We start from the raw sequence: 25,822 nt of genomic DNA, 5'->3' as shown, positions 1-25,822 counted from the left end.
TTATCGCTCCCATACCTAGAAACATGCATCCCATCCACGACAAAGGCAGAAGGAAAAGCAGGGTCGCACAGCTGACTGCTAAGCTAGGCAAGATGCCACAGGGAACCGTGGCCTACACTGATGCCGCGGTAGGCACGCTAGGAGACACCGTCTCCGTAGCCGTCGGGGACTCAGGCAGAACGTTACGCGTTGTAAGACACCTTGACTTAAAACCCCTTGTGGCGGAGGAGGTTGCAATAGCGATCGCTCTAACTCAGCCAGGTACCAAATACGTAGTAAGCGACTGCAAAGCCGCAATTAGAAATTACAGCAAGGGACGCATCCACGAAATGGCGGCTAAATATCTAAAAGACTTTATCCCAGCCCACAATATTCAAATTATCTGGACCCCAGCCCACTCGGGTCTGGTTGGAAACGAGGCCGCCCACAGGCTCGCCCGCTCCTCTTTACCCCGTGGAGCCGTGGACACCTCATACGAATTCAGCACTAAAGAGGAAACCAATACCTTTAATAGCATCACAGACATTCAGAAAAAGAACAAAAGGATCTATCCTCCTCCGGATAGATCGCTTAGCTCGGCTGAGGCCTATGACTGGAGAAGACTCCAAGCTAGAAACTTCGCATCCCCGCTCTGGAGGAGCTGGACAGGAGGTGACACGAGGGAGGATGCGGAGGTGTGCGAGTTCTGCGGGCATATCGCTACACTCGAACACATACTATGGAGATGCCCCAGTGCCCCAGGATATGGCAGAATCAATAATGCAGAGGAATGGGAGACCATACTCAGAAGTGCCGACCTTAGCATACAACGATACGCTACCCGCCTGGCAGCAGAAGCTGCGCGACTATACCGTTGCTAGTCTTCCAGCTGCGACGCTGCCCCTCCCCGGACGCCTGCGTGCGGACCCGGAGGGGCACGGGTCTTCTTCTGGCGGAAATAAAGTTTCTTCACTCACTCACTCACTCCTAATGTGAAGGCTTTTCTAGGCTGTGTTGGTGGTGCAGACATGTCACCAAAACCTGCCCGCAGCAGTTGTGACGTTCTCAGAAGAGGTAGAATCAAAAGAGTGCATGTAATCGAAAGAGAATGATGTGAGGATCTGCGCAAATAAAAAAATTATCGATAGGATGATTAGAGAAAAAAAATGTCGAAAAACCGTCGAAATAGCGCGGACGTCGATAAAGTGAGTGGACGGGGAGTAAGCGTGAATTTCAGATGGCAACATCCATTTGTATTAAACATATACTGAAGACAGAAACAATTGTTTTCTCCGAGATTTTTTTTTTTTTTCCCCAAATAATGGTAAGTCGACATTGTAATTTCTGTCCAGTTTCTCGCAAGTTGTTCTCAATTCGTGAGATATGCGAAAACTTGATCGTCACGAAAATTAATTCATTTACGTGATTACAATCTCAAAACAGTAACAAAGCTGTCAAACAATCCCGCTCCTATTGGTCGGCGCGGACTGGTGGACATATCGACCAATTGGAGCAGTGCTAATTGATCCGTTTGTGATAGGTTTACGATTTCATCGTTCCGTAGCCTGGATAGGAAGTTTTTCAGTGCGCTTCATTATTTCCTGCGTCTTCTTTGTGTGCAAAAGAACGGTGGGACAGTTGCGATAGCAGCAGTCGATTATTTTATGCTCGTACGTGTCCAGCCCTCCTATAATCACTGCCGAGCCGTGACTTGGCCAAGCCGTAGGCAATCTTGACACGGCTGTAGGGTTTTTTTGGATTCTGGCATTCCCAGTACACGTCGAGCTCCACGTTGTATAGTGCCCAGCCGTCCGAGGCTTGTTCCATGTACTTGTTCATCTGCAGGCAAGGAAACGGGCGAAAATATCGTTACATCACGTTATGGGTCAAGGCGTATGGCACCTCAGGAGAGGCAAGTTCAGGTCAAGCCTCATCATCGCCATCAGCCCGACTACGCGCACCGCAGGACTAAGGCATATCGCTAGCTGCGCCCCACATTCTTAATCACATCCATCCATCTAACTTGGCACCGCGCTCCTGCCACGCTTGCCTTCTCTTGTAATCCACTCCGATTCTTTTAAGGACAAGCGGTTATCTTGCCTTCGCATTGCATGCGCCCTGCCCAAGCCCATTTCTTCCTCTTGATTTCGACTATAGGATGTCATTAAGCTGTGCTTGATCTCTGACCCACTCTGCCTTCTTCCGGTCTGTTAACGGTCTCTTAAGCCTAGTCTGTTAATTTTGATTTAAGATAAAGTGAGGCGTGAGGCGACGTGTGCGTGCGTGAGTGTGTGTGTGTGTGCGTGTTAGTGTGTGTGTGCACGTGCGTGTGTGTGTGCTAGTGTGTGTGTGTGTATGTGTGTTAGTGTGTGTGTGTGTGTGTGCGTGTGTTAGTGTGTGTGTGCGTGTGTTTGTGTGTGTGTGTGTGCGCTTGCGCGGAGCCATCGTTCTTGAGATAATTTTTCATTCACCCTAACAATTCCTTCATAGAAATGCAACCTCACTTCAATTAGTGTAACATAACTTTCAGGCCTTTAACCACCTTACCTGCCTTTCCGCCATTAGTCCTAAAAGCGCTTTCTCTCTAGGACTTCAGGGACCTGACGGCGTCTGGATGGATACTGAAACATTGTAGCGAAGTGCACTTAAGAGGAAATGTTAGTGCCAAAGATACTTCTCCGTGCCAAAGATACTTCATACTACAGCTCTGCAAAATATGCAGGCTGAAAACGATCCCAAATTAGGAAGAAAATAAATGGCTCTTTATAGAGTCGCGTGGCAGAAAAACGAAGCGGGAAGCTTCGAAATGACGTTCCACTTCACGCGGTCGAAATAATTTCGAAACCGCTCTCTGATCGCTGCCATTTTAACATGTGAAAACTTGTTTCGCGCAACCAAAACTACAAGCGTTTTCACGCGACTCGATTTCCAGCGCCTCAATACGTACGCACAGACATAATGCCGTTTCATCTCTGTTCGTGGTTTCACAAATAGTCTCTTCCTTGAGGGCTTTTTCCTTGGTTTTCTTTGGGCAACTGCAATAAGCTTCGTATATATCTATTATATAGAATAGATATATACGAAGCTTATTGCAGTTGCCCAAAGAACAGTATATACAGCTGCACGGCGATGCTATATTTACTGGCTTTTGAATTATGGATTAAATTTAATTAGTTGATTTACTAATCATTACTAGCCAACTCGTTTTGTACGTCATATTCGAGAGCAAACTGGACTGTACAAATTCCACCGCTGGGAGCAACTGCCATCGCAGGGCGGTGGCGCATTGCGTAACCGCTGCGCCACTGCATAAGGAGTGGTATGAGGACTCCCAGGGATATTTGAGTGTAAAGTAGAGAAAGACCAATTCTGCATATATTTGTACGCCGTGTTTTAAAGATTGGTTGTTGAGGGAAGGAAATGGCGCAGTAACTGTCTCACATATCTCGGTGGACACCCGAACCGCGCCGTAAGGGAAGGGAGGAAAGTGGGAGAGAATCGCACTGTATACGAAAGCTGCAAACATTGTCTCATTTTTTACCAATGCATTTTTCACTGAGGCCTGAGCATCGCCGCGCAAAGGGTCCCTTGAGTGATTCAGCTGTGTACATATTTAAATTAACTTATAAATATTTATTGGGCAATGGCTTGTAGCGAAGGGCCGAATTAAAATGCCAAAATTGCTAATAACTCGAACTCTAATTAGGGTAATCAAACTAACTGCATATAACTGTATGCGTATGAAAACAAATTTTAATACGAATTTTACCACAAATAAAAAAATAATTTACGTCCTGCTTCCACTCTTACTTGCCTCTTCACATTTAGCACACGCCCCGCCGCGGTGGCTCAGTGGTTACGGCGCTCGGCTGCTGACCCGAAAGACGCGGGTTCGATCCCGGCCGCGGCGGCTGAATTTCGATGGAGGCGAAATTCTAGAGGCCCGTGTGCTGTGCGATGTCAGTGCACGTTAAAGAACCCCAAATGGTCGAAATTTCCGGAGCCCTTCACTACGGCGTCCCTCATAGCCTGAGTTGCTTTGGGACGTTAAACCCCAATAAACCAATAAACATTTAGCACACGTTGTACAGGCCATATTTTTGTCCTCTTCACGGCTGCAGTCCCTTTGAATGTGATGTAATATCACAACAAAAGAGAAGTGTCTGAGCTGAATAAGAGCTGTATTTCAGGACCAATTGCAACGGCTTCCGACGCATCGTATCGCGTGGCAAAACAGGTCGTTGCTAGAACTTCCTTAAAAACTTATTTTATTGGGAGAGATAAAAAGCTAGCTGTGCAGCTAATTTCTGCTTGTCTTAAAGGAGCAGGGTTGTTCGGAAAGAATGTGTCCTAAACGCTAAACAGGCACAAAAAAAAAATCTCTGCCTCTCCCGTAAACGAGAGTAGAGTAAGCATGAAATGTTTACCGGCCTAATCGAACCGCACCGTACAGGAAGGGAGGAACGCCACCACCAGTTCAGCGCAATGCCTTGCCATTTGAACGCAAGGTTTTTTCAGGAAAGGAAATGGCGCAGTAATTCTCTGCCATCTCGGTGGACACCCGAACCGCACCGTAAAGGAAGGGAGGAACGCCACCACCCGTTCGGCGCGATGCCTTGCCCTTTGAACGCAGCGCTTCTCCCCCGGATCACGTATGACAACGAAGTGTAACGTGGCATTTATGTGCTTTATGCACGCGTTATTAGAAATCGGAAATTATAATTCCGTGCATTATCAAACCCACAGCTCCACTGATATCTTGATAAACATTGAGAAGGCACTGGCAGCAGTTATTTTTTGTCTCATTTGGAGACCAACCGGCGCTTGCATGCCGGTCGCGTAGGAGGGCTTAGAGAGTCTCGTTGTCTCGTACGGTACCCGGATGTTCTCGTTTCAGAGCCCGGATGAGTGGATTTCAGTGCCCGGATGACTGGAATTCAGTGCCCGGATGACTGGATTTCAGTGCCCGGATGATGGCTCTCGGTCTCGGCGTGACGTCACCATACTGCCGACAACGGGAGCTAAAAGCATTTCATGCTTAAAAATAAGCAGTATCGGTGCAGTCATGTCGAACCTCGTAATTTCGTGTATGGCGAAGTAAGAGATATGAAGTATGAATAGCGATTAGCCTTGGGAGCTTCCGTTGACTTACAAGGGTAGATGTGTGGGCTTGAAGATTGTCTGTCCGTGCTTCTTAAAACAGCTCCAAAAGATACCAACGCAGACGTCTGACCACGAGGGAAATAATTTAAGCTCAAAATTGCTTAGCTTTGGGTGACCTTTGCGTCAGCCCCACTTCTCTTGCTTTATCAGGAAAAGAACGGGCGCATATGGCAAAGCCCGCGATGCGCAATTAGCTTTTTCCTTTTTTAAGGCGAAAGCCTTTAATGCCTCATCGTTGCCGACAGAAGGCAGTCAGCAGAAGCTTGTCAGCAGAGGTGTGACACTTTTGACCGGATGGATGGATGGAAACAACTTTATTACACCAAAAAAATCTTCCAGGGTGGTCCCCTACTGGTCCAGGAGTCCACGGGCTTGCGCTTCACGTAAAGCCCGATCCACTAGCCATTTCTGGCCACTGGGCTGAGCGGTCCGTAAAGCAGCCTCCCAGGAAGAATGAGTGGGATTGGGGATGGGGGGTACTGCCTTTGGGGAAGGACATTCCCAAAGGTAGTGGAAAAGTGTGGATCTGGGCACGCCACAGGTGGTACAATCAGGATGAAAGGTGGGGTGAAAGCATGAGAGACGGCGGGGGAAAATAAAACAGCCTGTGTGTAATTGTCGCCATGTGGCGCTGGATGAGGGCGACAAGGTACTGTGGGGTGGTGGCAGTGTCATGCGGCTGAGTTTGTAGAATGTTGTAATTTGATGATATGTATACAGGACCGATGTAGCCTCTTTCGCAGGGTTGGGTGCCTGATCATCCGGGGTCCGGGAGGAGAGTTCTCGGGCCAGCGCATGAACGCGCTCATTACCGGGGATCGAGGCATGCCCAGGGACCCACGAGAGAGTAACCGTTCGGTCGAGAGAGGTGGCTGTGGCAAGAGTATACGATGTGTTGCCGGCGTCGCCACGCCCTATAAGTAGTGGCGGTACGCGGCCTGGGAATCTGTTGACCGGTGCCCATCGAGATATGTGAGACAGACAGTTACTGCGCAATTTCCCTTCCTCAAATACAATTTTCACTTTCTTCACTACGGCCTCTCTTTCTCTTTCTTCTTTCACTCCCACTTCTTTCCTGTACGGTGCGGTTCACGTGCCCACCGAGATGACAGAGAATTACTGCGTCATTTCCTTTCCTCAAAAAAGCATGCGTTCAAAGGGCAACGCATCGCGCCGAACGGGTGGTGGCGTTCCGTGGACTCCCTGGCAGCGCTACAACACGCTGTCGCGTTCCACTCCTAAAGGCGAAGCTTAAGCGTCATTAATTAGCAGTTAATTAGCATATAGTCATAAATCGGCAATTAGCTATTAATTAGTAATTTGGCATTTCCTAGAAATTAGTCATTAATAATATGTAAGGTCATCCAGTGGTGACGTCACTAGTGCCACACAGGTGGTGCAGAAAACGCTTTCGCCTCTACGCACTTTACACAGTCATAAGTGCCCCCTGAATTTTTTCATTGCGCATTATATCAGTTTGCGACCTCTTGCGCATCAAGCCATGCGAATTTCGACATGCGTATTTATTTATTTATTTATTCAACATACCCCTAAAGGACCTCCTTCGAGGGCATTACATAGTGGTTGGGGGGGGGGGGGGGGTGTCAGTATAAAAAAACACGTATAAAGAACATCATTACCAAGCAAAGCAACAATTAACAGGCTAGGTATAACACGGGAAAATAACGTAGCCCCAGAGAGTATAAATAAAGAAGCAGGTGATAGAAAACAATAATACAAGGTATAGGTTTAAAGTAAACGATAATGCATAACGGAAATGAAAAGTACTACAGTGTACGCATTGGGCACGGAAAGAGCGGAAGTAATCAGATAAGTACAGCAGCTAGAAAAAAAAATGTAAATTTCAATAATAACCGTAGTTGCAAGTCAGCGCTGTGTGTGTTCCTTCCGTCTGCGTGCGTGTCCTTTGCGCTGTTTTAAGAAGCTCCCATTGACGACCATGTATTCTATACATCTCGTTTTTACGAGGTAAAATTTTCCTGCGACGGGATATAACGAACCTTAAGTGAACGTCAGGGGTCATTTCACTTCACTTTATCTCCTTAAAGACCCCACTTTGGGGGTATTACATAAGGGGTGGGAGTACAAATATAGATTGAATATGATTGCCTACATGATATTCATGAAGTGCATATTTAAATTGTTAACAAAACTTGATTTCACACCGAGTATGTCGATTTGTAACGGTGCAAAACAAGTGTCATACCCGTTTTACGCAGGGAATTGACTCTGTGTATAAAGAATCACGCGAAACATGCGCAAAATTTATCCCGCCTCGAGCGTTTCTCGAGCTGCTCATACCTCATACAGGATTCGTTATACATATCTCAAACAATTTGCATGATATTGTATGAAACCCTGCTTTCAATCAAGAGAAAGGAATGAGCTTGAACAGGGCATGTAATACGGAAGCAAAATACGAAATATATGAAATACGAAAGCAAAGCAAAACCTTCTCCCACCCCGCTCTTCCCCCCTTTTTTTTTCAGTTTTGACTTCTTACAGACGCTAGCCCGCGCTGCATCCTCTCCCGACGAGAACGTGTTCCAACCTGTTTTGTTGCGAAAGCAACACTACGCGAGTCGCCGAGCCATTTCGCGGAGCAGAGGCAAGGCCATACTGCGCATGCGCGAGGAGCAGTGACGTCACACGGCACACAGCTGGCGCGCCGCCGCCGTCGCTGCGCAAGTGACTCAGAGGTGCCGCCGCCGCGCTCGCCAGTTGCGCATGCGCAGTAGCGGCGCATGGCTAGCGTGCCGGGGCCGCCGCCGCTGCCGCGCGCTCTCCATCGCCTCTCTCTCTCTCCTCGTTGCTTTCGCAATCCTCCAGGTTTAACCACAGCTAAACCACAGCCAATTTTTTTACTTCATTCCCGCCCTTAGATCCGCCCCTGCTTGTCGGTCTATTATACGAAGCGCGATCCCTCATCAGCCGTGAACTGATAAGCGATTCTAGTTGAGACAAACGGCTTCTCCGACCCACCTTCCGACATCGCTAGTGAGCCGCCCCTTTAAAGGAGTCCCTGTCACAGCGCTTCCACCTTTAGGTTACCTTTTCACGGAGCGTCTGGTCGTTTTCGTAGGCGTAAACGTGGAGGCCCGATTTTTCGGCGGCGACCGCCGACATGCCGTCTATGGTTTGCTTCACCACGACGTCTTTGGTCATGCACAACATCTGCATGTCGACCATGAAGGACTGAAGGCAGCGGTCGCGTATCTTGTGGACCTTCTCATTGGTTTCTGGCAGGAACACCATCACGCCCATCGTCGAGGCGAATAGGATGCGGAAGCGGTCGCCGAATGCCCGGATTCGCCGGGTGGCGTACTCCGCTATCGGCTGCCCTCGGCGGAATGAGGAGAGAGCGCAGTTGTAAGGATGAGTCCGCATAACAAGCGGTACACGTCTTTGCTCCGTCGCTTCAAAGGACATTGCAACCGTTAGGCAGAAGACGGCCCCAATGAGACAAATTCAAAAAACGTTAGAGATCACTGCGCCACCCGCATTGGAGAAATTCGTAAGCATGACGTCACACCAAGATGCCCACTTAAAGGTGCACTGAAGAGGAATCTGAACTTGTTTTTTTGCCGCGGGAACTTGATCTACACGTTCCCAGCATTCTTAGAAACTGCGACTTCTTGCCCTGTATGGCCGATTTCCCTAATTAAATCGAATTAACGGCCGGCTCTCACCCTTTTTTTTTTTAATTCTGCCTCGTACGGTGGGCGGAGTCGACCAACGCGTGGAGTGCCTTTCACCCAGTCCCGTGGCGGCTTGCCGCTCTGCCATCGGCGGAGTAATACGTAGTAGTCCGTAGTAGCAAATAGTCCGCGCGTATTTTTATTTCTGCGGGCTTTTTTGCGGCTATATTATCTGGGAATGAAACTATTTATTCATAGAAACCTAAAAAACAAAATAAAGCGAAAGCAAAGCCTCCACGGAGCTGGCAGAAAGGAACTTCACGCGTTGGTCGGCTCCGCCCATCGTACGAGGCAGAATTAAAAAAAAAAAGGGCGGGAGCCGGACGTTAATTCGATTTAATTAGGGAAATCGGGGATACAGGGCAATAAGTTGCAGTTTCTAAGAATGCTAGGAAAGTGTAGATCGAGTTCCCGCGGCAAAAAGACAAGTTCAGAATCCTCTTCAGTGCACCTTAAACACTTCCACACTTTTCAGGTCAACTGAGAACTCGTGACCGGAAGTTGAGACCCTCAAACCAGAAATCGATCACTTATTTATTTGTGACGCTGAGTGTGCCGCGCGGCATAAAACGTGGTGTTAGTGACGAGCGGTAGAATACGTTACAAAAACGCATGAAGCCCGGTGCGTGTAAAAAGTCACATAAGCTTCGGGCGTAAATGTTTTTCGTTATCCACACGTGCAAAGTAGAGTCATTGTTGGCAGAGAGGCCTGCCTCTTGAAGAACTCGAGCGCGCACCAGTGAAGTTGCAGGACGTATCCACAGTAGGTGGTGGACATTGGTGTCGGAAGCGGGTGCTTCGCAGTGAGGGCATTTTTGCGGCGCAGGAATCTTGTCACTTTGCCACTGGTTGCGAACTGCAGGCGTAAGGGCCACTCCGACACGCAGCCGCCTCAGAGAGACCCCCTCCACTCGTGATAGGTTGAGGGGAATGGGGTAGGTACACGGGGGAATAAGAGCACGTGTACGCTGCCTGAGGGAGGCTGAAGATGTTAGATGTGTCAGGAGTGGATCACTTATCGATAGATACCTTATCGATACCACAATTAATTGTCTTACTTAATCAAGTTCCATCAGTTGCCCACCTGAGTTTGCAAACTTAGCGGCGCGCTTCGTTTTCAAATTTGGCGCCACGCGTTGGCTCCGCCCACACTTCCGGCGTTTTAAAATTTGGCGCCTTTTTAACTAATTAACCCACCTCAACCCCCCGATTTACCGCATGAGATTTTTTGTTGCTCTATCCGATGGTACCTTTCTTTTTCGCATAAACCCATTCGCTCTGAGGTAATCGTGCGGACAAACTCGTGATGGCAAGAAACATAGGCATACAATGCCTCTTGCTTTCGCTCACGATAATACGTGTGAAAGAACCCAACAGTCACAGTCTCTGAAACCTACGACACCACAGAGGAATGTAATTCTGAAAAATCTTACGTGACGGCTGTAATACGCCGTTTGGCCGTGACCAGAAGCTCTGACATTATAACAGCATTTTTTTTACGAATAGGGAGACGGTCGCCACCGCCATTCGACACCGGAGAGAAGGAGACACTTCTCTCTGCGCACAGAAAAGCGAAACCTCTGTCGACGCTGACGGGAACTACACGCGTGAGGTAATACAGGCGAACCCGGATATATCGAACACCAAGGGGATCGTGAAATAGTTTCGATATATGAAACTATATATCTGTAATGTGATATATAAAAATGGCAACGGATAAGCTTGTTTGCAAAGCTAGAAGTAAGAGCATACATTGCACCCACGCTAGTGATGCGCTTCTTGCAACGACATGCTGACTGCAGCACCTACCTAAGCTGCTTCACAACGAGTCCATTGTGGGCGGTGCTTTGGAACTAGCCGCTGTCTATCATTAGATGTCTGATCCTGTTGCCATTACACCATAAGTAGAAGAATTGCCCATTAAAATTAAGGTACAGCTTGTTTCCGCAACGCCTTCGTCAACGAAGCGAGGGAAGCGCACCATGCGAGAGATGCCACTAAGCTTTAGTTAGGTTGGCTTCACCGCATGACAGAGACGCAGCGAGGGAAGCGCCCTTTCACAGCGCTGAAGCTGCCAACCGAGCAGTCTCGGCGCGAGAAGTGTGATCGAGGAACGCCGTTAGGAGAAACGCCACTACTGGCAGACGCGGTGTGCCGCTCGATGTGTCGGACGAGCGACGGAATCGCAGTTCGATATACTGCGCGACATTCCTATACTTTTACATAGGCTATTCAAGGGCACAATCAGTGTGTTCGATGTAGGGAATAATTCGAAATATCTGAGTTTGACATATCCGGGCTCGACTGTATTAGACCGGTTAGTACGACGGTAGCTGTGTAGAGTGCCGCACATGCGCCCCTATCACTCTTTCAGCGAACCAAGCAGTAAGCCAATGCGAACAAGTCAAGGAAGATTAGTTTCGTTTCGTTTTATGGGGTCTTTCGTCACAAAGCGACTCAGGCTATGGGGTGCGCCGTAGTGAAGCACTCCGGAAATTTAGACCACCTGTGGTTCTTTTGCGTGCATTGACATCGCACAGTACGCAAGCCTCTAGAACTTCGCCTCCATCGAAATGCGACCGCCGCGGCCGGGATCGAACCCGCGTCTCTCGGATCAGCAGCCGAGCACCATAACCGCTGAGCTACCGCGGCGGCTGAGTCAAGGAAGAGAAGTGAAGGATGAAGAATAGAAATCGAGGAAGGAGAAGAAGAAGAAGAAGAAAGAAAAGGGATAGCAGAGAGAAGCGAAGCCAAGAGAGAGAAGAGGAGAAAAAGAAAGGAACAAAGAGGTTTAGGGAAAGGGGGAGGGGGAGCGGGAGAATGGACATCACGGTTCTTGTCGAATATTTTAACTAGTTTAGCAAGTAATTCTTTCTCTTCGTAAAACGAACCGCAGTCAGCTGTCTTCTGAAGGCAGCTCTAGATGATTCGAATAAATTGTTTGCCTAAAAAGGCAAACAAAATAGTAAACAAAATTTTCATCAGAAACACTTTTCTGCCTCAGCCATGTGCATGGGAACCGTATCAGTGCGAGAAGATGTTTTCCCTTTGAGCACTGCGTTTCGGAAAACAAAAACCGCTGGAGGGGGTTTGTCAAACCTCCACCACATAAAGTGTCCACCAAAGAATATTGCTTGGACGTAACGAAAACATTCCGCTTTTGAAAAATTAGGCCTGGAAATGGGACTTCTAAAGGATATCTGCCGCCGCTGTAGCTAACTGGTTATGATGCTCGGCTGCTGACCCGAAAGACGCGGGTTCGACCCCGGCCGCGGTGGTCAATTTCGATGGAAGTGAAATTCTAGAGGCCACTAGCTCGAGTCGCTTTGGGAAGTTTACCTCTATGAACGAAACCAATCTGTAGGATATCTACGACCAGGGACTCCGGAACTTTCTTTTTTTGAGTGGAAGGGCAGAATATTGAGTTTGTTCAGCTATATTTATTTATTTATTGCAGGTCTGATTGAAATATTTATTGAATTTTATTAACTGTCTTTGTATTTTTAAATTCAAATGGCAACTTTGTAAAGTTTACCGACTGCACTGAAAAAGCTTGCGCATAATGTTTCAATTCTGCAAATCACGCTCAGTCGATGACTCCCTTTGAGACATGTTTGGTTTAGGTTACTCAAATTGAATGCTTTACGACTAGCTACGAAGCCAACTAGCTCAGCTGCGCCGAGCTTTGCATTAATAACGTCCTAAAACTGAAATGTTTATCAGTCAGATCTGAGTGCAAGGAGCCGGAGATTGTGGGGCGCGGCCCCCTCCTGAGAAATGTTAAAAGGGTGGGGTGCTCCCCCTGTTCCGGAGTCCCTGTCTATGATTTGCTTTTATTGCGTCAGCAATACTGCGCCAGGTTTCGAGCCGTCGCGTAGCTCCCGGCGGTGGCGAGGTCAAACAGATGGAGCGCCGTTGCCATAGCAACCGTTTCAGCCGCGCTCCACCAGGCGGCAGGATCGTCGCTGCGCCGCCGCCGCTGCCGCGCGCCTAGTTGCACGCTGTCGACGCATGTGTCGGAATGTGGAGAGAGAAAGCGGGAGGGAAACGGGGAATAAATACGCGCGTTCGCCTCGGACAAAACAGTTGCTGCTTGCTGACGCAACTGGCCCGGATTAATCAGAGTTAAACCCCAGCTAATTTTTGTGGAATTATTCTAAAATTCGACTTACGTTGTGAGAAACGATTAGCCACTCACCAGCGTCGGCTGGGTGGTGTTCTGCAATTCGTCGATACTTTCGCTGGCTATCGGGAACACGTTGCATCCTATCCTGCCGCTGTGTGCTATGAACGCCTCCATGATGACGGTGTCGACCCCTCTGCAGTTAAGAGCAGAGACACGTCACTCTCACCTGGCTGCCTCGTCATGCGCCTTCTGTAAGCGAGACTTGGGCTCTCTAACCTAGGAGGCGCGATGCAGAACTAATCCTGTAATCTTGTAGCCCGAATGTAACTCCTCACCCCCTTCCTGAAGGCGCCTTTCGATTAAGCGGGACTCTGCACCAATCTAATGTTCAACAGCCTCGCAAGGGAACAACAGTTTAAAATTGGTAGCGAGGTGCTGGAAGTGACCTACTTAGGGCAGGTAGTGGCCGCTTATCCGGATCATGAGAGGGAAATAACTAGAAGAACAAGAATGTAGTGGAGCGCATATGGCAGGTTGCCTCATGTCATGAGTGGCAGTTTACCAATATCCCTCAAGAAATAAGTATACAACAGCTTTATCCTACCGGTACTCACCTACGGGACAGAAACGTGGAGGCTAACGAAAAGGGTTCAGCTTAAGTTAAACGCAGCGAGCAATAGTAAGAGAAATGAAAGGTGTATCATCATGAAACTTGAAACGGGAAGAGTGGGTGAGGGAACAAACGCGTGTTAATGACATCTATAGTCGAACTCAGTAGGAAGAAGTGGGCTTGGGCAGGGCATGTAATACGAATTCAAGATAACCATTGGTCCTAAAGGGTAACGGAGTGGATTCCAAGAGAAGGCAAGCGTAGAAGGGGGAGCCAGAAAGTTAGGGGGGCAGACGAGATTAAGAAGATTCTGGTGTGGGCTAGTTGGTTCATGCTTAATAAACAGATTCACAACAGCGCTACGGAACGAGGACAGAAGGAACACGAAAAACACAGGACAGCGCCCGTCCTGTGTTTTTCGTGTTCCTTCTGTCCTCGTTCCGTAGCGCTGTTGTGAATCTGTTTATTGAGATTAAGAAGTTTGCGGGGATACAGTGGCTGCAGCTGGCAAAGGACCGGGTTAATTGTAGAGACATGGGAGAGTCATTTGCGCTGTAGTGGGCATAGTCAGGCTGATGATGACGATGAATATCTGCCTGTATAGTTCACGTACGAATGGGCCTCCTGAACAACGGTTGAACCGCATGTTCAAAGGTCCGTTGCTAAAACCGCAGACATCATCATCATCACCACCACCATGGTAACATGGTGGTGGTGATGAGGCGCCAACGCGCTTCCGAGACAGCGGTTCCGTGCCGCCATCTTGGAGGCTGCCCCTGCCCTCTCCCGCTTGCGCTGTTTGGCGCTTGGTGTCGTTGGAGTTGAAGTGGCCTCGACTCGCTAAAATCGAGTTCATGTAAACACGCAGTCGTCGAGCTGGGCTGACCTTGCTCAACTCGACCCCTGACTCGACCCGCCGCTGTCGGGTTTATGTAAACGCCGCTACAGTGACAGGCAAAAAACAGGAAGCGACTACAGAGACGGCATCGTAAACTAAATACCACGGTGCAGCACGCATGCATTCACTGCATTTCCTATACACTTCCCCCTGTTCTCCTCTGCTTGCAGCTACCTGCAAATGAGACTGATTTGCGCGTACACCATTTTGATGACTTCCTCGATGAGCTTGTTGGCGACGACGCGAGACGCGGGAGTGACTCCGAGGAAAGTCATGGCGGCCTCCTTGTCTTTCGTGACCTCTTTCAGGACCTGGGAGCGAAGGGGAGGATTATTAAGAGGAACGCGACGATCTTGAGGCGTTCATTCGCTGGTGATGATACTAGAACGACTTTGACCTTCGCAAAATGTTTAGGGGAACATTTAGGGAATTTGACCAACACAGCTCCCGCTTCGAGTTATTGATCAATTCGCTCTCGCCCTTCCATAAGCTTGCCGTCCCGGTTAGCTCAATTGGTAGAGCGACTGCTCCGGTGAAGCGGTGGTCCCAGGTTCGAACCTCCGACCAGGACGAATTCTTCTTTAACCGTGAAGTTTCTGAGAAAGCTGCATAGCTTTCCTTTTGCAGCCGTATGGCTGCGCTTGGGTGGACGTCAATGAGTAATTACTCCCTTATTAAGGAACGTTTAAGCAGCGGACTACTTTTTCGTCGTGGAGGAATTCTGTGCGCGGAGGCTGAATGTGGGCGGAGCTTCACGGCAGACTTGAGTTGTATCCGACTATAGCGACTCGGCCTGCTGCAGTGCTGTGCTGTTTTGATTGGCTCACGTCTTGGAGGGATGTGCATCGTGTTCGATTGGCCACCACCCTGAGGGAGGGGCTGCACCTTAGCAGTTTTAAAGGTGCAGTGAAGAGGAATCTGAACTCGTCTTTTTGACACGGGAACTCGATCTACACTTTCCCAGCATTCTTAGAAACTTCGATTTCTTGCCCTGTGTGGCCGATTTCCCTAATTAAATCGAATTAATGTCCGGCTCCCGCCTTTTTTTTTTTATTCTCCCCGTACGGTGGGCGGAGTCGGCCAACGTGTGGAGTGCCTTTCACCTAGTCCCGTGGCGGCTTGCCGCTCTGCCATCGGCGGAGTAATACGTAGTAATCCGTAGTAGCAAATAGTCCGCGCGTATTTTTACTTCTGCGGGCTTATTTTGCAGCTATATTATCTGCGAATGAAACTATTTATTCACGGAAACCTAAAAAACAAAATAAAGAGAAAGCAAAGCCTCCACGGAGCTGGCTGAAAGGCACTCCACGCGTTGGACGACTCCGCCCACCGTACGGGGAGAATTTAAAAAATAAAGGCGGGAGCCGGACGTTAATCCGATTTAGTTGGGGAAATCGGCCACAGAGGGAAATAAGTCGAGGTTTCTAAGAATGCTGGGAACGTGTAGATCGAGTTCCCGCGGCAAAAATACGAGTTCAGAGTCTTCTTCAGTGCACCTTTAAGGACAGTGTTGAGTGCGAAAGGACGCTCTGGGCCCTGGGAAAGGGGCATATCCAGCCTCTCCTCGAGCCCTGCTGTATTATAAATAAGTTCGCATAAGTTCCCCTTTCTCTCTTGCCTTCGTATGAATGCGACGTTTTTCTAATCCTCGACCCGTCTGTGCTTTGGTGACAACCGCCCGATGTCTGCCGAAGCAGCAGAGGTAATCGATCCTATATTTGAAACATATTGGCAAATACCGTTCCTACAACCCACGTGCTTAAGCCTGACGTCCGACTCGGCCCCCTGCTACCTTTGGGTCCGCTACCGGAGAAGACGCAACGCATCAGGGATCAGCAGGCAGACATTTCCACAGCTCTGGGTATTTTGGCTGCACGGGTGATTATTATCACCGCTGTATGCTGCAGCCACTTCTCATTACTCCTGCAGGCTGCCAGAGCGGGCGGGATGTAGAATCTCGCGTGAGAAATGTCTCGCCGAGTGACGGCCGACGTGTTTCGGAAATTCTGATAAACTGATATGGTTACTGTACTGATGGTGATTGAAAAACTGGAGAACACATTTCCGCCTTTGACATGATAGCGGTGAAAGGATTAGTGTCCATATATGCGGAATTGGATCCATAGCGCACAAAATTGAAGGGGCACAACACAAGCGCTAAACTTCCACTGAACGATCTTTATTTGGCACGGAAAACCTTATAAAGATCACGTAAGGTGAATGGTACGGCAAAACAGCGCTGACGGACGGGACGGAAGAAGACGAGACAGACACATGCGCTGAACTAACAACCAAAATGTTTATTGCGAAAAAGGGGGGGGGGGGGGGGGGCAATATAGCATAGAAGGGAAGAAAATGCGGTGCAAACAAGACAAGGCATACATTCGGGATATCATCCCTGATTAAGAAAAGCGATCTCCTGTGGGAATAGAGCCACCGATATGCGTGAATGTGAAAGGCCTCCGATATCGGGCGCGAGGTGTGATCTCTATACTTGGCGATGATAGTGGTTTGGTTCAGAAACGCCTCACATTCGTCGCAATCTGTGGAATGAATGACCATGTTATTTCGGCTTGACTTGTTTTCAATGTCTTTCGCGTGTTCGTGTAGCCGTTCGTTGACGCACTGTCCGGCCTCCCCGATGTAAAAACGGCCGCATGATCGTGGGACCTTGTAAACCACACCACAACAAGAGTTGACAAATATGTTTCTGTGTTTCTTCTACGTTTCTGTTTATTCTGTCAACGAACGGCTACGCGAACACGCGAAAGACATTGAAAACAAGTCACGCCGAAATAACATGGTCATTCATTCCGCAGATTGCGACGAATGTGAGGCGTTTCTGAACCAAACCACTATCATCGCCAAGTATAGAGATAACACCTAGCGCCTGATATCGGAGGCCTTTCACATTTACGCATTAGGCAACTCATGTTTAAGCCAACCATCGGTGGCTCTATTCCCACAGGAGATCGCTTTTCTTAATCAGTGATGATATCCCGAATGTATGCCATGTCATGTTTTCACCGCATTTTCTTCCCTTCTATGCTTTATATTGACCCCCTCTTTCGCAATAAACATTTTGGTTGTTAGTTCAGCGCATGTGTCTGCCTCTTCTTCTTCCGTCCCGTCCGTCAGCGCTGTTTTGCCGCACCATTCAACATGGACCAAGCAGCCCGACTCAGCCCTCTCCTTGGATCACGTAAGGTGCAGGTATAGATGACTAACAATGATTATCTTGTCAAGATTATCTGTACGGCATCAGAAACCCTTTGTAAATTGCACCGATAACGTTGTATACAGGTTGCCGCTTTCATGTGGCAAGTTGTATATTTGACAGACATGCCGGTTCCTGAATAAGCGACTCAGCGAGCACTACAGAAACGTTAGAGATGAGGGGCCAGGTAATTTGGCTCGTCACTGCCGTGGTCACAAGTGCGCGCCTAAGTTCGAGGAGTTTTCAGTGTTAGGAAAAAATAGTGATAAAAAAATGAGGGAGATAATTGAAGCTGCGGCAATGGAAATAGGGATTGGAAAATTGCGTAAGTGATCCTTCGGTGTCATTATCAAGGAAAGACGACTTTCTTAGATTCAAGGCAGCGGGCGATAGTGTGAAACGTCCTCACTGATTAGAGGCTTGCATTGTGTTTTTTCTCATTCCGTGACACATAATGAGCTTCACAAGATAATCGTTGTTAGTCATCTATACCTGTACCTTACGTGATCTTTATAAGGTTGTCCGCGCGAAATAAAGATCGTTGAATGGAAGTTTAGCGCTTGTAGTGTCCCTTCAATTTTGTGCGCTATGGATCCTCATGTTGACTACCTACTAGCCCGAACCCTGACCCTTCATCGGTGGGGCTTGTGGGAACTAGGTTGCTACCTCTAGTGACCAGTCATTTGACTGCCACCTGATACGGTGTGCAGTTTGCTCACAATCCGGTACGCAGGTTGTGATGACACCAAAAGTTCACCGTGGCCTTTGCGGTCCACCTCCCGCCTAGGGGGTTCACCTAAGGTTGCTTCTTTGCGGACTCTTTCGCGGAGTTTTCTCTCATGGCCAACGACACTGACGACTTAACAGCTCACCAATTACCATGAGTCATTTGTTTGGGACGTCCACCACCCCTGACGTCGCTACTCCACGAAGGTTATCTTTATACTTCAAAAAGCCGAAGGATTTCAAGTGGCACAGGGTTTAGTCCTCGGGAAGTGTCTGCGTTGTCACAACTACCAATCCCTGCCACACGGCAAATTTAATGTCATTCCCATCGAATGACGTTCGTTCAAAATGACATTAGTTTGCTGCCACACGAGAAAATATAATGTCATTCGATGAAAACGACATTAGGTACCGAATGAGTTTACAGAACTCATTAGCCAGCGATCTCCGAGCTAATGTGTTCCCTCGACACCAGAGACTTGGTGAGAATATACACCGAAAAACACTATTACAAAAATGTCACAAGCACTGTAATATTTCCGCGTCTGTATGATTATGCGGTCGTTCATTTATGTATATAAAAATGCCAAATAGAATTGGGAAAAAATAAAACTCACTCTCGCTACCAGCCTTGCGTGGTTAACATTCACATGGCGACCCCCAGCTCACCCGCTTCGGACCGAATACTGCGTCGCCGCTGCAGTTTTCGACGCGATAGCTTGCTCTAAACGGTTGTATTCGCTTTTATTTTGTGCATTCTCATCCCTCCGTAACAATATAGGTTTGAAATATTGGTCGCTTTTGAGATAAATTTCAGAAATTCTTGATGCTAGACTTAACTATGTACGGCGTACACTGTCGTCATAGCAACGACCCCGAGCGAAGTAATTCTCCAACTTTGCACTAGAATCTACCTTTTCATTTCATCCAATTGATTTACATTTAAAAAAAAACAAAGCCTTCGAATGCGTTCATTACTGCCGTTAATAAAAGAGAAAAACCTTTCTTCGGCACTCAGTTCAGGAGGTTTGACTTCCTGTCATCTAGATGGCGCCACAGTATGTTATGCTTCTCGCGCGCTACGCTAGTCACTCCCAACCACCGTGCTCCCAACTAACGGGCGGCAGTGCGCGCAAGGTGCGCCCGTAGCATGCGCAAAGCTTTTGTGGACGCACAGCTAATACTGTCTAATTTCACCACAGAGAGCATTTCACAAAATGACGTCCGCCATTTGCCTGCCGGCGCTGGCTGAGGTTTGGCTTGGACTCGTGGTGGATAGCAGTGATCGACACGTTATTGAAATGAGGATGAAGATTTTAAAATCGGTTTCCATTAGCAAAGCAATACTTTTTGAAACGTATTGAAGCATACATCGAAATTTTTATATGCTGTACTCTCTTTTCATCGCAATCGCCATCATTTGCAAATGACATTAGTTTTTGCCGTGTAGCAGCGCGCAGAAAAAATGACATTAAGTCGAACAAATGTCATTCGATGAGAATGACATTAAATTTGCCGTGTGGCAGGGGTATAATATATGCAAAGAGATCACCAACACAGTTAGTCTCCGTGCGGACTAACCGTTCGTCACGAGCTAATAAACTATGCGCTGCAGTTAGCTCCATGTCCCCAGGTTTAGCTCACACTCTATGTACTGAGCCCCGTTGTCGAGCTTTGTGCCGCTTCCATAGTCTCTGCCGGTTTGCGACTGCGGACAACGCCACAGCGGGAGATAAATACAGCGCACAGCGAGCTCCGTGCCTTGAATCCATGATTGTAATGATAAAGGTGGCCCAGGTCGGGGTTGTAGTTGATCACGCCGAACGCCAGGATGTTCTTTTTGACGAACTCTTCCAATTTCGTGGTCGTTCTGGCAAGGCTGTCCAAGGTGCCGCCGCTGCCCTCGCTTTCCATCGCGAAGCTGACGCCACCCGTGACATTCCTGCTGCTCAGGCCCGGGATCATCTGCGTGCGTGTTCAGTGCGGCGCATGGCGCCATTGGAAACAGCTCTACTCCTCACCCCTAAGCCCCCTTCCCTCTCAAGCCCACTAGCCAAGCAGCACAGATATAATCGGCCCAATATCATCCATTTACGATGCTGGGCCGATTACATGCCATGGTATGTTGCCCCCACATCGTCCTCCTCGCGCAAGTTGAAATTCGTGCTGCAGAAGCAAAAAAAAAAAAAAATCGAAGGGCGCTTAACCTCCGCCCGCAAGTGTATGACTCGCCCCGTCAACGGCTCCTCTTGCTCACGCAGACACGGACACTATTTTTCATATTATGTGTCGAATAGCTCCCTACTTGTCCCTTCTGTAACAACCCAAATCCCCAACAAATGGCCTTGAGCAGCCCTTTCTTAACAACCAGCTCATTCATTCATTCATTCATTCATTCATTCATTCATTCATTCATTCATTCATTCATTCATTCATTCATTCATTCATTCATTCATTCATTCATTCGTGTGAACGTGCCTGCGTGGCCAAGGGGTACACGTCTGACTCAAATGACTAAGTTTGACCTTCCAATGCTTTGAAGGTCAAAGCGACCAACCGTCGATAAATCAGGTGTACCTTGCGCAGTAGAGCTTTCGCTAGTCCTATGCGTCGTCTGTCTTTTCCTTCGTCTGCGACTTTTATAACGACAGCTGTTGAGGCCGTGAGCCTCGATTCCCGGCAATAATGCGCTATTTTCCTTTACTTTAAGTATATATACTTGCATGTCCTAATTACGTTTGAGTCATGTTGCGACTTTGTATTCACTATTTTGCTATTTTAATCACTTTTCATTCCGCAGCTCCGCGTTTGACGTCACGAACCTCTTGACCAATCCGGTGTTTGCGTACGCACCAGCAACGACGCCAACTGCGCCGGGGGCTCCGCTGAACGAGACCCTTGACGCATATGCTATTACGTTTTTTTTTTTAAATCTGATGTGACGTTTGCCGCTGTGAAGTAATGCGGAATTGAACGACAGCTGAAGAAGCGCGAGATGCCGATGCCACTCACTGTAGATTTTAGGTACTCTCGGTAGGGGTACCTTTTGCACCTTTTGCGTGTTCGGAACAATCTGCCATTGGCATTCTCTAGCCAATATCAGCGCGAACATTGTCATGACATCATGCGTGACGTCACCGCACTACGACCAACGCATTCAACGTGACGCGTTGCACTTGGTGTGTTATGCCGACGACGACGCTGTAGAAACACAGCCCCTACAGCTGTCATTATAAAAGTCGCAGACGAAGGAAAAGACGCGTAGGACTAACGAAAGCTCTACTACGCAAGGCACACCTGATTTATCGACGGTCGGTCGCTTTGACCTTCAAAGCATTGGAAGGTCAAACTTGGTCATTCTGCCATAGCCGTGATATGCAAAGTATGGGGGCGTATCTAATGACCAACTAGCATGACAACTGACCAGAGGCCATGCGACCTTTGACCTTTAGAGCTGAGATTTGCATTGCCTGATGTGACGTCATGCGATGACGTAGCAATGGTGTCACACCATTCTTCGCTATATAAATACTGTCGGCTTTGCTTTCGCTCGTCCTCTTGGTTCATTCAGCCGGTTTGAACCTCAGTAATTTTTTTTGCAGGCTTCTTCTGTACACCTCGCAGAGTACTATCTCACTTGTGCCTACTCTGCAAAAGTATTTCGGACTCACCCTGTAGTAGCTCGTCCATGACTCTTTGTCGGAGAGCGGCCAGAATTCTTCGCCGATCAGCACGAGGCTGGTGTAGACGAGGTAGTCGCAGATGAGATCTTCGGGCACCACATCCGTCACGTCGCGAGTCACGCTACTCCCGATGGTGCAGAACAGTATGCCGGGTCGCAGCGTCGTCGTGGTGGTGCTCACCGGGATGATGAGCCCGATCGTCGTGGTCTCAAACCTCAGCCCCTGATGCGACCGGACTGCAGCGAACGGCTCCGTCAGCGCCCACAGCATGCCTTTCCACATATAAAAGAGCTCTGAACGGCACAGCCTGTTTTTTTCCCAGGAAAACTAGTACCGAAAATTCAAGCAGTAAGGTTCGTGGGCAAGGTGCGCATGTGGTCGTCGTTGTAGTACTATTAGTAGTTGTTACTACTGCTACTCCTACTACTAGGCGCGGTGGCTCAGTCGTTACGGCGCTCGCCTGCTGACCCGAAAGACGCGGGTTCGATCCCAGCCGCGGCGGTCGAATTTCGATGGAGGCGAAATTCTAGAGGCCTGTGTACTGTGCGATGTAACAGTACTACTACTACTGTTACTGCTGCTACTACTGCTGCTACTACGAGGGGCGTAGCCAGGGAGAGGGCTTATGGGGCTGCAGCCCCCCCCCCCCCCCCCCCCGAAATTTTTTGGAATTGTCACGCACCGCTGACCAAAACAACCACCGGCGCCGGAAGTGAATCTGGATTTTGTCCCCTACAATGTCCCTTTCAGACTAGAAAAGACATTTTGGCGCAAACATTGCTAACTCGGGTTGGATTTCGTGGCAACGCCCATGCACCTGGAATCACGTAACGCAAGCATCGTTTAGCATCAAGATCAAAGTTACCATGCGAATACGAAAATTGAGGACATCAATAACCGATCTTGATTAACCTTGCTTATTGAAAGCCCTGCCCACGCGGCGTTTCCCAACATACACACTCGGATATTGGTTATTTCAACTTGAGGCATCATTCGTGGCTTTCGTTTGTCCTTCTCTTTCCTTTTTAGCTAACTGCTTTTACTTTTTCTTTGAACTAAAGAAATACCCTTCAGTAATTATGGCTTGGTTTGGTTTATGGGTTTTAACGTCCCAAAGCGACTCAGGCTATGAGAGACGACGTATAGTGAAGGGCTCCGGAAATTTCGACCACCTGGGGTTCTTTAACTTGGTTGCAGAATAACTGTCGCCGTGCAGGTAGTTAAAAAATACGTACTTTCGTATTGATTTCTGCATTGTTCATCTATTATGCTAACCATATGGTGCTGTCGCGACCGCAGCATGGCCCAAGTACATATATCGCGACTTCAGCTATGATAGTTTTGTTCTTGCCTGGATCGTCTGTCTTTCCGTGTGTCAAGTTTACTATCTATGACTGCGCGAGATGTTAATTTGCCTTGTTTGACGCATTATATGGAGTGACTTGCTTAGATACGTATATTTAATGGAGACGTACGTGTATTTAAATATTTTGTTGCGAGGTTTTGTGTATACATACAGTGACTGTTTCCATTGACACTTTTTTGTCCTTTATCAAGTTGTATCTTCGCATTTCTAATACTCCATTTTATCTTCGCACTTCTAATGCATATTTTGCACAACTCCTCGTTTATACATGTGCTCGTTGTTGCGACTAAAATTTCGGTGCAATTACTCGTAATACATGACCGGTGACAGCTGCTGCTGCGCAGTACACTGGAACGAAGGACAGCGTCATTGGGATTTTTTTCTGGCCGTTGCGTATGTACAGAAATGTGAAGGTTCTTAACGACAAAGGTTTGGTTTATTTGGGGTTTAACGTCCCAAAGCGACTCAGGCTATGGGGACGCCGTAATGAAGGGCTCCGGAAATTTCGATCACCTGTGGTTCTTTAACATCGCACAGTACACGGGCCTCTAGAATTTCGCCTTCATCGAAATTCGGCCACCGCGGACGGGGTCGAACCCGCGTCTTTCGGATCAGGAGCCAAGCGCCGTAACCACTGAGCCACCGCGGCGGGGGTGAACGACAAAGATTCATTAAAATATTTGTCCTCTACACTTGCTAATTTCATAGCCTTTGCGATTTTCATATCAGCGGCATGCACTGCTTTGCTGGTTTCGGACCGATATAGTTCTAGACTTCGTGTGATATGTTCTTTACTTATTAAATACGCAAATGCATGGAAGCATTAGTATTAGTTATGTGTGCCACGGTTTTTAAGACATACGAATGCATTCTTTTATTTAAAAAATACATATTTCACTTGTCTAGACAGTGCGTAGCGTACGCAATGGCATTGCCAATGGCAACGCAGTTATTATTCTTGCGTTTGATCCCTCCACAAATGCTATGAGGAGGCCGCGCTGCAACATGAGCCCCCCCCCCCCCCCCCCCCCCGAACAAAATTTCTGGCTACGCCACTGGCTACTACTACTGCTACTGCTGCTACTACTACTGCTGCTACTGCTTGCTGCTACTACTACTGCTACTGCTAGTACTGTTACTGCTACTACTGCTACTAAAGGTCCCCGGGAAAGGCATTTTTGTGTTGCCAGTAATTTCGCGTCGGCATTAGGTACATGCGCACCCGAAATAAAAAAAATTGGCAGTGGGTTAGCTCTGGTTAAACTCGAAGGATTGCGAAAGCAGCGAGGGGAGAGAGAGGTGATAGAGAGCGCGCGGCAGCGGCGGCGGCCCCGGCACGCTAGCTATGCGTCGCTACTGCTCATGCGCAACTGGCGAGCGCGGCGGCGGCACCTCTGAGTCACCCGCGCAGCGACGGCGGAGGCGCGCCAGCTGTGCGCCGTGTGACGTCACTGCTCCTCGCGCATGCGCAGTATGGCCTTTTGTCAGCTCCGCGAAATGGCTCGGCGACTCGCGTATAGTGTTGCTTTCGCAACAAAAAAAAAAATGGAATTGTTTTTGAGGAAAGGAAATGACGCAGTAACTGTCGCAATATCTCGGTGCACACCCAAAGCGCGCCGTAAGGGAAGGGATATTTATTACTATGATTTGTGACGCTAAAGTTGCCACACGGCATAAAACGTGTTGTCAGTAAGGAATGTTACGAAACATTAGAAAAAAGCATGAAGTCCGGTTATGTGTAAAAAGTCACAAACTTCGAGCGTAAACATTTTTAGTCAACCACAAGTGAATATTCGAGTCATTATGACAAGATAGACCTGCCTCTTGAAGAACACGAGCGCGCACGAGAGAAGCCTCAGGGCATGTCCACAGTTGCACAGTGGTGTCGGAAGCGGGTGCTTCTCAGTGAAGGCATTTTTCCGGCGCAGGTATCTTCTCGCTTCGCCGCTGGTGGCGAAGCAACCCCTATCTGTCTGCTCCAGGAGTATGCACAGCTCAACACACTGGCAGATTTCCATCGGCAAACCAACAGAGCACGGAAAGTGTCCGTTCCTCCGAGCCCCAGCCGCCTCCACGGTACTATACTGTCACATTACTTCGAGCAAGCCTGCTCGTCTTTAGAAGTCAGGGAAGAGAGAGATAAAGTGAAAGAAGAAAAGAAGAAAGAGGTGCCGTGGTGGAGGCCTCCGAAAAACGGGGGCACTTTGTTGACCTAAAGTGCGGTGAGGCGAAAACCTTAAGCGCAGTGTTGCTGCTTGTGTCACTGATGCGTTAAGATGTTGGGCTTCGCATCTAAGAGTGAAACGCGGCAGCGTCTTGCAACGCTGCCAGGGAG

General features: G+C 48.4%; 1 protein-coding gene across 3 annotated transcripts in view; it reads right to left on the bottom strand.

The window, feature by feature from the left end:
- Nucleotides 1–996: 996 nt before the first annotated feature.
- LOC149332357 (uncharacterized) overlaps nucleotides 997–25,822 on the bottom strand; it is a 63,605-nt gene continuing 38,779 nt past the window's right edge. Inside the window, exons 3-6 of one of the 3 annotated variants that reach the window (XM_089557264.1) lie at nucleotides 22,110–22,357; nucleotides 14,697–14,806; nucleotides 13,060–13,180; nucleotides 997–1,818 (exon numbers count right to left, since the gene is read on the bottom strand). In XM_089557264.1, coding sequence (XP_089413390.1) covers nucleotides 1,642–1,818; nucleotides 13,060–13,180; nucleotides 14,697–14,806; nucleotides 22,110–22,357 — 656 coding nt within the window. In that variant the 3' untranslated portion in view covers nucleotides 997–1,641. Of the gene's footprint in view, nucleotides 1,819–13,059; nucleotides 13,181–14,696; nucleotides 14,807–19,919; nucleotides 20,404–22,109; nucleotides 22,358–25,822 lie in introns of those variants that run through there. The other 2 variants (XM_089557266.1, XM_089557265.1) reach the window with 2 other exon arrangements.

Source organism: Amblyomma mixtum, chromosome 8 (assembly GCF_055824585.1).
Source record: "Amblyomma mixtum isolate Tamu chromosome 8, ASM5582458v1, whole genome shotgun sequence".
In the NCBI taxonomy this organism is placed as follows: Eukaryota; Metazoa; Arthropoda; class Arachnida; order Ixodida; family Ixodidae; genus Amblyomma; species Amblyomma mixtum.
This window is presented reverse-complemented; position numbering and strand designations above follow the sequence as displayed.